We start from the raw sequence: 12564 nt of genomic DNA, 5'->3' as shown, positions 1-12564 counted from the left end.
GTATTAGTAAGAAGGATGATATTGAGACGACTGGATGATCCTGAAGCCAATACCGTTTATAGGACGGGATCTGCCTCAATTACCGTCGTGTTAAGGAGTACCAATAGGTCAAGGAACCCCTATAAAAAGAAAATGAATGCGCTTTTCATTGGCCCGCAATCCGCAATTGTGAAGAAAATGAGTCATATTATTACTTCAAGTTATATTTCCACCTGCTTACCATACCCGGTTTTTCAGAGGTTTTTGATAATTTTGGCACACTTTCTTGACTCTTTCGCCCGGAAAGTGATACTTTAGGCGTGCCGGTGATAAAGCTATCGCGTTAGTGAATTCTACTGCACCCTTATTGGATAGGCTCATTCGGAATCCAATAGCAATCGTATACGTGCGGTTGTAATTGATAATCCAATTGGTATCTGTCCATGGAATACACTTCCCGTCACACTAGATTTACCAAACGTACCAGAACCCCTGAAAACCCCTGCAATATTTGTCACCATGCAAGTTTGACATCTCTGCCTTCCTATAAACACCTTTCTAGCATATCGCAACATAATTTCATACCCTTCTGGTGGGCGTTTTACCGTTTTCTGTTTTCCGTTCACAGCATATGTTTGTCTGCTCACTGAATTGTTCAAGTTATGCGCTCAAATCGCTTCCTCTCTAATGTTCTGCCATTTGTGCGTCCTCTCTCAAGCAAGATTCACACAGAGAGGCAAAATGCGTACAGCCGCACGTGTGTGTGTGTGTGTAGTTGTTAGACGATCGAACCAGGAAACCATAGCAATGCGTGAATCCACACACCAACACACACCCCACGCACGTAAAGCGAGGGTGAGCATGAAAGAGACAGTGGGAGAGAAAGAGAATTTCGCTCACGCACTCTAGCGATCGCACGCGGGCACTCCAGTCAGTCGGCTGCACTTGCTCTGCTGCGCGCTTAGGGGTGGAAAGGGCGAAAAAGTGCGAGAGAGCGAGAGAGAAGGCACAGGCGCCCGTGTATGTGTGCAGTGTATGCTAATGCTGCGGGGCGAGAGCGCGCGTGAGCATGATCTCGGCGGCTATGTTGCAGTGTACTGCGCTGCGAGCATGGCACACTGAGCATGGAATGGCAACGGGAGGGAAGGGGAACCCGCAAGAGACAAACCCAGCAGGCGGGCACCCGTACGGCTCTTGCACAGGCCCAAGTCTTCACAATACCGAAAAGGTAGCCGTGCGCGCAACAAAGCAGCAGCACACAGCAGCGGTCGCGGTGCCACAGGGTCGCGTTTCTTGTGGACACAGTTGTTGTTCCAGCAGCAGCAACACATTAGTACTTCGATCCTCGGCAGCAGTAGACTGGGGAACATCCATCGCCCACTGCGTGGAAGTGTGAAGCGGTTTCATTCATTCGCAAACCCGCAACGACCGCAACCGCATGGTTTCTTGTTTGGCGTTGGTGAATTGGTGAAGCAGAATTCAACGACCTTTTGACGTTACTTGAACGCTGCTCGCTTCCGTCCGGTGTGCATCACAAAACGTTTGTGCGCGTGTGAGTGTGTGTGTGTGTGTGTGTTCGGAGTTGCAATCCTTCCACTCCAGGTGTGTGCAGTAAAGTGCATGGTTGCCAGTGTGTGCGCAAGCGCGTATGTGTGTGTGTGTGTGCCTCGGGAAGAAGATCTCAAGACCCAAACCGGGGGAGGCAGCAAAAAAAGTAAGCCAAGTGTAAGCTAGATTGTGTGTTTCATGTGCAAACGTGTTTTGGGGCTGTTTTTCCCGTAGAAGAATCGCTTCGCCCCCCTCCACAAGTGTACCCCAAAGTAGGCTATGAAGGGTGGAATGGTGTCCAGTTCTAGCGCACTGGTCACGTCAGTCACGTACGAAAGCCTTTAAGCGGATTGAGTCTGAAATCTGGCCGTCTAGCGCGCGGAGAGTTGGAGTTCATCCGTTATCGGAAGCTCGGATCTTCGCAACAATCTCCGCAACAAGCGTGAGTGTTCGTGTTGGTGGCGTGGCGGCATCATTCTCTACAAAAACCCGTGCTTCCCTGTTAAGAACGTAGATTGTGCCGACGTTGCCAGCACTCGGCTGTGTTTGTTTGATAAAGCGAACGGTGAAGCGATTGCGTTTGTCGAACGTCGCATCTTCCAGAGCATCGCTGGGAATTAGTGCGCCTGTGATCGTGGAGTTGATCGTGGTGGAGTTGCACCCAAGCATCGATCAACGTAAACTGTCTCGAGGTGGGTAAGTACCTAAGCAACCTTCCCAACTCCAACAACTCCCTCCAGTAGTGTGTAGTAGGTAGAGCAGTGGTGTGTCTGTCGGATGTGTCACCCCCGGGTGAAGTTCAACTCCAAAACCACGGCGCACCGCAGTTGTTCGCTCTCTGTGTGTTTGTTTGTGGGGTTTTGCTGGGTGCCGAGAAGAGAAAACCGATCCATCGAACCGGTTTAGGTTTTCGTAGTTGTTTTTTTCTGTTGTTTTTCTCAGCTCCTCCGGTCCAGAATCAGGTAACAACCATTTACTCTGCCTCTTTGGATGTTGGTGTCTGTCTGTGTGTGTGTGTGTGTGTAATGGTTCCCGAAAAAGACCAGCATGCTGGCAGCCAGGTAGCTTTGAAAGGTTTTGCCAAAATTATTGCCCAATATAAAGGAGAAAAACAGGAAAACCCACAACCCGCGCCCGGGTGAATGGGGAAGCATCGCACACCGTTGCTGCTGCGAACCGAACAATCACTCCGAACCGACCGAGATTTGGTTGGCCAATCTCGCTCGGGTTCGCTGGGCTAACCACCAATGGGGGAGAGCACCGTTGTAACTCACAGGGGATGGTGGGGATCTTTGGTTGTTTTAGCTTTTTTTGTTTGTCTGTTTACTGCCAGACCGTTCTCTCGCACTGTGGCCTTTTCGTTCGCTCCAGAAATATACCCGCAGAAGCCGTGGTGAAGTGTTTGTTTCATGTTATCGTGCAGAACCGCGGAACGGGCGGAACATGATCGCGTTCTCGTCCATGAGCATATCCAACCGAGAGTGTGCTGGTGTTTTCTTAAGGGTTTACTCTCGGGGGGGTTTTTTTTCCTAAGCGAAACGCTTTATCTTGTGAATGGCATCTCGCTCCCAGTAGCGCTCTGGCGCGCACAGAGCATTTCCAAAATGGCAGCAGCAGCAGTACCTCGTGCTGATGTCTTCAAATGTAACGGAAGCCTTCCTCCACCCCTTTGGACACGGAACAAAGTCAGACGGGGAGGGGCAGCAGACAATAGTGTGGAGCTATGGAGATGTTTGTTGCGTAAAATGCTAAAAATCAGGTCAATGAACAGTGTAGGTAGAGGGAGGGGGACTTTCGGACTCGGAAACGAAAGATAGCCGCTTTGAAGTTTCCTAGGCAAAGGTACAACTCCTTCTCTGTGGGTGCGTTATGTCTGTCCCATTGTCTTTGGTTGGTGTGTCTGAACTGCTCTGGTTCAGTTTTTGAATGGTTAGCACCTACAACGTTCTTCGAGGGGAGTGACCTGATGGTGTAATGGTAGAAGCGGCGAGCTTCTGTAAAGAACGGACGTGGTTTGATTCTCCTGCATAAAACCGCGAACGGTCAATGTCGCCAAGAATCACGACACTCCGAAGATCACAGATAGATCTTTCTTAATAGGCTGTTAATGGACTTTGAATTTCTCTTTAGAGTCTGGAGCCTATAGATCCTAGAACTTCTTCATTTGGAAATATCCTCTATCTTTCTACAGGGCGAATTGCCTTTACTTAAGCCTAGATCTCTTAGATCTTTCAGATACCTTTAATACCCTGATAGTACTACTCTATGTCTACAATACATCAACAAGATCCTCTAGATCATCTCTGGAATTTGCTCCGATGGAAATATCATTTGTCTTACTTTCTGTAATTGCCTGATTGCCTCTACTTAAGCCTAGATCTCTTAGATCTATCAGCTTTCTTGGATACCTTTGCACTGCTCTCTGGCTACAGTTTCTCAGCAACATGAATAAAACCCGTCTACATCATTAAAAAAACGTAATGAACTATAAGCTACTACCTTACATTCCTCGCCGAGTTAGCACCTTCCGCTTCGGGCAATCCAATACCTGTGTTGAGATCACCCACCTGAGTTCGATAAAGAGGCAATCGCTCTAACCAGTGTGTGAGTACGCAGTGAATATCCGCGTCTCAGCCCCTAATAAGGTCACCACCATTTGCCAGCTGTGCAAGCCTTAGTCGCGCCATGAGTCACTTGTAGGTCGTACCGGAGAGGTGTCAGCATACGATCTTGACGATCATAAAACAAGAAACACAAGACACTCTCTTTTGCCTCCCGGCATCGATCAAACCGAATTGTCATCATCGCGCGTGGTTTATCCGTTGCCCCGTTGTGAAGGCCATCTCTCCTGCTACGCCTGAGTCATCCCGAGGCATTAATAGCATCGGTTCCAATCTCTGCCCTTTTTGCATCCGCCGTCCACTTTCCCTTTGAAGGCGCATGGTACACAATTTATTATTAGCTTCCGCAAAATTTCCCTTTTTTCTCTCTCTTGCCGGGCTGCGCTAGCTGCAAAGTAAATTGCCCAGATACTGATGGGTTATTAAAAGTCCGAAGCAAACGTATAGAAAACCGCACAGCCCCCGCGCACACAGTGTACAGCACGTGAAGGAAATATAAATGCCTCCCCGCCGAAGAGTATAAAATTATCGTTAAGCAACACAAACATGGAGAGAGGGACCGATAAAAAATACGATACGTGGTGCCTAAATCTGGCCAACAACAGTCACGGAGAAATAAAACGCCAAAAAAGACAACAAAAAAAAATGACAACGGAAGGAAACGGCATCGGAGGCTGTTGTAAAACCCCGTGCGAGGCCTGTTTGAGATTCGGCTGCATGTAACGCTCTTTTTTTTTGGGGATTATTTATTTGACGTTGTACCTTTTTTTTTTGGTTGCATTTACTTGCTGCTCGCTGTGGCCCCCATCTCAGTTTTGAGCGCTGTATTTAGATTAGGGCCAACACTTTTCCCTCTCCCAGCGTAGCCGCGCACCTCCCTCTAGTACACGGCACGGCGAAACTAGGCCACGCGGAACCGGGTTTATGATGCGCGCGAGCATAAAATCGGCCCCACTCGGTGGGGTTTGTGTGCTGCTGCTCTGGCGCTAAGTTGTATCTGTCGTGTGTCGGCGGTCGGAGTGGGGGAGCAGCGGGGAGGAAGGTGATAAGAAAATGTAATAACCCTACCGCTCACAAAGAGGACGACATACATGCGCGGACGGGTTGGGATTGTAAGAATGTTTCCTTCCGATTGCTTTCTTTTTGATTGCCCCACCGTCGTGGTGTGATGGGACGATAGAGGGAAAAGGTGCAATTGCAATTGCATGTGTGGTTGTTTTATATCAAATCATACAGAGAAGTTCATTTTTTAAGCTTTCCGGGTACGAAATTGAGACATGTTTAATGCAATACTGAATGAAAACGCATTCAATGTGTGATGAACCGAAGCGTTTTTCATTCACTTTTATTGAGCCCGGATGCCCACGCTCGGAGCTCGAAAATAAGTGAATAAGAAAGTAGATTTACCCATAATCAATGCCATATTTTCTCTTTTTCTTAATGCTTTTTCCTCTACAATTGAGCAATTTTAATCTCAATTTTCTCTCTCAAAAACCAACATTTTCTTGCCTGAAATAACTCATCGAAACGTTTTCGAATTTCATTCTTTTTGAATGATCTTACTTACTGGAGGGGGAGTGCTTTTCCCCGTTGTCTGCTCCCCCTCCCGGCGGTGTGTGTGTGCGCAATCGGGGTTGGCGCAAAAGGTGCGTGCGTATAGCAAATTCGCTGCACTCCCAAGGACGCGCAGTTACACATATATTACACACGGCGTCGTTGCACACCCAAGTTGATGTTGGTAAAATGGAAGCAGCAAAAAAAAAAACAAAAAAAAAACAAAACAGTAACGTAAGAGAGACAGCAGCAGCGGCGGTGGTGTAAAGCAGCAAACTGCAACCGTTGTTCGGTGTACCGGGTGGGTTTTTGGTGTTGTAGGCCTGCGCGCGCCCGGCCGTTTGTTGCATGGCGTGTCGCGAAGCCAAAATTAAATTCAAGGTTCTCTCTTTCTTTTCACCATTCGACACACAAACACACACACACACACACACAGACAAGTACAATCTACGGGCAAGCACCCCCTTCTCAAGGTGCGCGACGGTGGGAGGAAGGGTAAGTTTTGCGTAATTGCATTTTGGGCATATTATTTCGTTTTTTTGGGGTGTTTGTCACCACCGCAAACGTTTCCTTTAGGGCCCGCATAACAACACCAGCCTAGCAAACGTGTCGCACGTTTGCAAACAGGCACTGCCTGTCCCCTCCCTGAACGACACGCTTATCTGTGTTGTAGGGTTTTTGGGGGGGTGGACCGCTTTGCCACCATTTGCTACCTTCACTGGCAACCAGCTACCTCCAATGCTAAGGAGGTTATTAGTTTATGCTGGCAAAAGCCATGCCCGAGCGATGATGAATCGCGCACTGTGAGTGGGAAAGCATCACATTTCAATGAGCAACAAAGGGAGAGGCGGGCAGGAAAAGGAGTCATTGTAGGGAAAGAAAAGTGCATCGTAGTGACACCGGCTGACGTGTTCGTTTTACAGGCCTTCCCGATCATATGTTTTGTGACGCATCTTTCCCCAGTCGGCGATCGATCCGGTTGTGATTCATGGTTTTTGGTTGCAATCTGAAGCCTCTTTTACGCCTTTTTGAGGGGAATTTTGAAGCCAGTGACGGAGGAAACAGGGGAAATTCAACTAAAAATAGATTTTGAACTATCAATAGAGGTTCGTTCGAAGATTGAGCTTCAAAAGTCCATATTTAATCGAGTGGCGAGTGAATTGTTTATTTGATTTAACTTTCACATAACTCTTGCGCCGGTGCAGAACGTCCCGCGAACGAGGTCAGCCAGTGCCAGAGCGATTCGTTGTTTGCCATTTCGTTGCGCGCCTAAACCTTCTTTCCCCGTCGGCGTTTAAGATCAGGCCCGGAGAAAAGAAGCCCCACATAAAAGGGAAAACGGGGAAAAATGCATTAACCACGTACACAGCACACTGGGGGCGATAGAGTAGTCAAAGCCCCTCGGTAGGTGCTAACACACCAAACCTTTACGCGAAGTAAGTGCGAGTGGTGGAAAGAGAACCTGCGGATGGGCACAGTGGGAAGAAAAAAGCCTCCAGCAAAGGAAAAACAAAACTTGCTCGGGTGAAATTTGCACCACACCTTCGCTCCCTTACCGTACCAACGGTACCGTTACGGGGGCCCGCTCTGGGTGAGCTTATGATTATTTTTTGTCCTTCTCCCTTCTCCCATTCTGCCCGTTGGGTGAAAGACAACCCTGCGCACCATATGCCACCGCACGAGAGCCTTCTTAACTCACCTTCCTCCAACGCGCCGCCACCGTTCTGGACTGGTCTGTCTTTCCGCGCTTTTCGCGAACCCTCTAGCCCATAATAGGCCTTTTTATTATGCGCTGCGTCCATTCATCCATCCCGTCCAGCGATACAGGAAGGACAGCTCGATGATTATGCCAATGTTCTGCCCAATTTCCGCCATTCATTAAGCTGCTGGTGGAGGGAGGATGGTGGTGCTCGCTCCCTTCGAACCCCACAAACGCAATAGGTGCTAGAATTTACCGAAATACTCATTTCCGGTCAGGAAAAAAGGGGTTCAACAGAGGAAGAGAGAAAAAAAAAAGCTCGAAAAGCACGCGCCGGGTTCGTCGCTTGTGGACAAATCAAATCGTTCTTCGTTGGTACGTGATACGCATGCGACTGGAGGAGAGGGCGTAGAGTAATCGACTAACGGGGGTTCGTTTTGTATTCCGTGGACTACGGGTTGGGGTTAATAGGATTTCGTTGTAGGCTCCAGGAAACAGGAAAGACTCAGACTCGACGACATTGCTGCTAGATGGTGTCTTTATTCAATTCGTGTTTTGTTTTTTGCTCTTTTAATTTTGCAATCAAGACACATCTGTTTGGCTGTTATTGTCATTACATACATATTTCAAGTAAGTGTATGTGTGTTGTAAATAGGCACACATTTATTAAAATAGAACAAAATCACTCTTTGTACATTTTTTTCACTTTTGTAAATTCCACAAACGTGTAAAACCGTAAAAGAACCAACCCGAGCGTGACAATGGTACGGGAGTGCGTCAGGGGCGAAATCAAAAAAAAAAGAACCCCCTCCTCCCCTCAAATGCATATGCAACTCTGCACACACGTACGGTACGGTCTTTTTCGTTTCGCTGCCATCATTGTTGCACAAAGTGTACACTTCACTGGCCCCACGGGGCCCCGGCAAGAACTCGGCTCGCGTTTCATGTTTTCTTTCGACCGGGCGTCATCCCCGTACCACCCCTTAGGCTAGCGCTAGCCAGACGGCACACCACCGTGTCCCGCTCGTGCCTGAAATAATTTCCTGTTACGGTTCAGTGTGTTTTCGGTCTCGGAGGCAAGCGAGCGACACATACCGTTTCGAGGGGCCCCGCAATGCACTACTATTAGGCGGAGAGTCGAAGGGGGCAAACGATGGGGTTGAAATTCATCCCCAAGCATGGCGGGCTGAAGGTGAAGTTGAAAATGGTAAAATGTTGTGCAGCTGTCTCCGGCCGCCGTTGTGGTTGCGGCGGGAAAAAGCCTCTCAACCGAACCGTAGCCGCGCGATGTGGAAAGCGAAGGTGTGTGTGCATCGCGCACAACACACCATTGTCCATTATTCTGGCCGTCGCCATCACCATGCACTCCGCGTACGTGGAATGGAAAATCGACCGGCATCGATCGATTGAAACACAGTAAAAAAAGATGGAAAACGCTTCACCCCATCATCATCATCATCATTCAACAGATATTAGAAACGATCGATTTCGTTATGATGAAAATTCGGTTGGCTCGATCGTCGTGAACCCGCTCCTCACCGAGAAGCAAAAGGGAAACTGTCTGCCTGCCAAACAAAGCAAAAAAGCAAAAGGAAAACTGCTCGTTACGATGGCGCTTTAATTGATCGCGATTTCACGATATGATTGGAGCTTTCTTCTCAACACATGTTGTTGATTTTTCTTTCCCCCCCGCTCTGTCGTTGCCCAGATATGTCATACATTATTCCATCGCAATGGTAATGTAAAATGATCATTTATTAAGATCAATGAACCGTTTCGACAGTGCGTCGGTTTCGATGGGTAATTTTTGGAATGGTTTTGCTTTTCTTCCTTCAATCGAGTCGCGAACCATTTCCGCGTTTCCAACCCGCGTGCACCTGAGTGGAGTGTAATGTTTGTGCTTGAATTGACATTGACATGGTTTCTGTGTGTGTGTGCGAGAGCGACAGAGGGAGAGACAGAGGGAGAGACGTTAGCATTACAATGTTTTTGCAATAACTCTTATATTTTAACATTGAGTTTCTCTTTTTTCGTTTTTCTATTTCAGAACTAAAAGCAATCTCCTCGTCGAACGATGCGCGCTAACGCACCGGCGGCCAACCTGACGCAGCAGGAAGTGATCGGTACGGAACGTGGCTACAATATAGCACCAGTGTGCGAATCGGCCCGGTGCTAACGTGTCGAACGGGTTAGGAACTACCTCAGAACTTTGCAAACATCTACCGCCCACGGGGCAGAGCAAAACACAACATCGCATCCATGTTACCGCCCAACCGATGGAGGAAGCTGTAAATCATCTTACAAATTCACAATCAACAGCCAAAACGATGGCGAACGATGGTGGTGTCATCCCGGAGTACTGTACGCTGCCGCGACCGGCGGCTCGAACCCGGCCAGACCCAGCCGAGCATCAGCACGTCCCGGGCTGGCGTGCAACGGGCGGTGACCACTTCTACACACTACGGCCGAAACCCGCCCCAGCGATGGGTGGTGTGGGCGGTCGTATAAAACCCACCGCCGCTGGCAGCAGCTTCCGGAAGGTACCGACCGCGGAAGATCTGGCCGAAGAATCGCCGAACCGGAACCTGCTGCTGTACGAGCAGAACATGAGCACGTTCGAGAACTTCTGCGAGCGGCGCAACAGTGAGCGGCAGCTACAGCAACAACCACATCAGGCGCAACAGGAGGATCAGGAGGAGGAGGAGGATTCCGGTCAGCTGGCGCCGGAAAGTTTGGGCAACTTTTGCACGCTGCGAAAGGGACGGCGCACGCGCAGTGGAGCCGACGTGCGACGGGAGAAGGGCCCGTTCGGTGGGGCGTACTGCACGCTGAAGAAGAAAAAGCTGCAGCTGAATAGGAAATTTGTGGAAAGCTTCCTGGAGGACCCGAACGCGAAGGTGGTGGACTATCTGTCCGAGCTGGACGCGTACCTGGACGAGATGGACGGTGGTGTGGACGAGGACGACGCAGATGATGATGATGAGGTGGCGACGGCGATGAGTGATGACAGTGACAGTGCTAGTGCGGGGAGTGAGGATCGCCACGCCAGCGAGACGGTGCTGCAGCTGGCCAGTGAGTGTCAGAACGGAGGCAAGCGGGAAGCAGAGCAAGTGGGTGAAAGTTTACAGTATTATCAACCGAGCGAGGTGCGACGGCGGGCGGCGGCCGGTGAGGCTAGTGAGAGTGGTGTGTCGTTTGGTGAGCTGTACCAGGAGGATCGCATCAAGTTCGGTGACATCAAGCATTTCTGCACGCTGCCGAAACAGAAACGGACGCAGTTTTTGAACGCGTTCCGGCGCGGTGCGTCCCTGCGCAGGTCGGTCGTTGGTCCAAAGCCGACGAACGATGACGGTGAACGGAGAGCTCAGCACAATCTCGAAAGGAAGACGGTGACGGGTGATGAGCGAACGGAGAGCAGGCACAATACTGATGGTGAGTACTTTAATTTCCATTTGTGGGTTGGGGGGGTTCGTCGCTTAGCAATTCTTGGACACAAATAACAGATGTGTGCAGCAAGCTGTGCCATGATACTTTTGCGCTGTCATCTTTCGCTCCCAAAAATCCGTTCCGCAGCTTGCATCATAGCAAGCTAGGCTAGGTTAGTGTAAGTGTACCAACGCCAGCGGTACTTGTTTTTCGAGGGTGGTTTTCAGGAAAAGTACTGTTAGCAACAACAACAACAACAACAAAAAACATGGAAGAACACCTGCTCTCCTCTTCGTCGGCCGAGTTTGAAGCGCTCAGCGAACAACTGGCCGAGCTGGAGGAGCATCAGCTCACGATCGCCGAATCGGACCGGGCGGTAGCAACGCTCGAAGCGAAAATTGCCCTCCGCCGGCTGAAATCGGGAAAATCCCGCATCGCCCCGATCCCGTTCGCCCACTTCAAGGCGTACTGTCTCGACTGGGTGCGGAAGTGCGAGACGGCCACGGAGAAGGTGCGCTTCGAGACGCGCGCCCTCGAGCGGCAGAACGCGGACCGCTGCGCGCTGATCGAGCAGAAGCGGCAGAGCGTCGGCAGTGACGCACTGCGCGTGCATCTGGAAAGCTTCGCGATCGAGCGGCTGGTCGGCGAGCGAGAGCTGCGGGCGGCCCAGCACACCGACTACGAGCTGCGCCGGCTCGGGGCGGAAGTGAAGCGCGAGATGGTGATGGAGAAGCTGGCCCTGTTTGACGCTACCCAGCGCCACGGTCGGCTGCGCGGCGATGTCGACCAGTGGACTGGCAAGCTGGAAGCGCTGAAGGCGAACATTGAGCGGGTCGAGCGGGAGATCGAGTCGCTGGAGCAACAGAACGAAGAACTGACCGCCCGATTGCGGCAGTATCGATTGCCAACGGTGCAGGATATGGCTAACCAGGCGGAGGAGCTGTGCCAACTGCAGGCCGAACTGTTTGGGCGCGTGAAGAAGGGCATACTGGAGGGCAGCATAGTTGTGGCAGCGGGGGGCAAGGGCGGCGAGCAACTCGGAGCGGGAGACGCACCAATTTGCTAGAGATAATTCGGTTAAACTCAATTGACCTAAATTAATCGCGCGAGCGTGCACACACAAGGGGTGAATACGCGGACCAAATTCAATAAAGTAAACCATTCGTCAGGCGCAATACCAGTGCTGCTGTGCCGCCGGGCTTTAATCGGATTCGGTTCGTCACGATCGGTGCAAATTCTGCGGCGGTGGCGGCGGCTGTTGTCGCCCACGAACGAAAGGGTTTGCCTTGAGTCACCGGAGCAGAGAGACTAGACATTCGAAATGGCTTGCAACCATTGATCGTCGTTAGCATGTTAGCAATGCTTATTCTTGCGCGCGCGACTTCGTGTCGCATAATAAGTGAGGTTAGCGTAGATCTCGTTAGGCAGACGGTGCCCCCGCTTTACCGCAAGAACACGCTTTACCATTTCCGACATGAAGTATACGTTGTCTGGCGTACTCGAGCATATTAAGTAACGTGTGGTTTGAACAGCGAGAGTTGTAATTAATATACCCTTGACTGTGATGTCCTGCCGAAAGAAGCAATATGAAAAAATAGAACACGATGAGTCATATTTCATTTGCGTACATTTTGTGTCTTCTTGAAGTCTACGAGGCGTCGAGTGATTTTGTTATCGTAGAGCGCAGTAGACGCAACAGAATGACTGTGTCAATGTACTCGAAATCGATTAATTGGC

General features: G+C 50.1%; 1 protein-coding gene across 3 annotated transcripts in view; it reads left to right on the top strand.

The window, feature by feature from the left end:
• Positions 1-957: 957 nt before the first annotated feature.
• LOC121599972 overlaps positions 958-12564 on the top strand; it is a 29243-nt gene continuing 17636 nt past the window's right edge. The window contains exons 1-2 of one of the 3 annotated variants that reach the window (XM_041928145.1): positions 958-2219; positions 9449-10833. In XM_041928145.1, the coding sequence (XP_041784079.1) occupies positions 9678-10833 (1156 nt within the window). In that variant the 5' untranslated portion in view covers positions 958-2219; positions 9449-9677. Of the gene's footprint in view, positions 2224-2389; positions 2490-9448; positions 10834-12564 lie in introns of those variants that run through there. The other 2 variants (XM_041928144.1, XM_041928146.1) reach the window with 2 other exon arrangements.

Source organism: Anopheles merus, chromosome 3L (assembly GCF_017562075.2).
Source record: "Anopheles merus strain MAF chromosome 3L, AmerM5.1, whole genome shotgun sequence".
NCBI classification, from domain to species: domain Eukaryota; kingdom Metazoa; phylum Arthropoda; class Insecta; order Diptera; family Culicidae; genus Anopheles; species Anopheles merus.
Note: the sequence above shows the minus strand (reverse complement) of the source record. Positions and strands in the feature narration are given on the sequence as shown.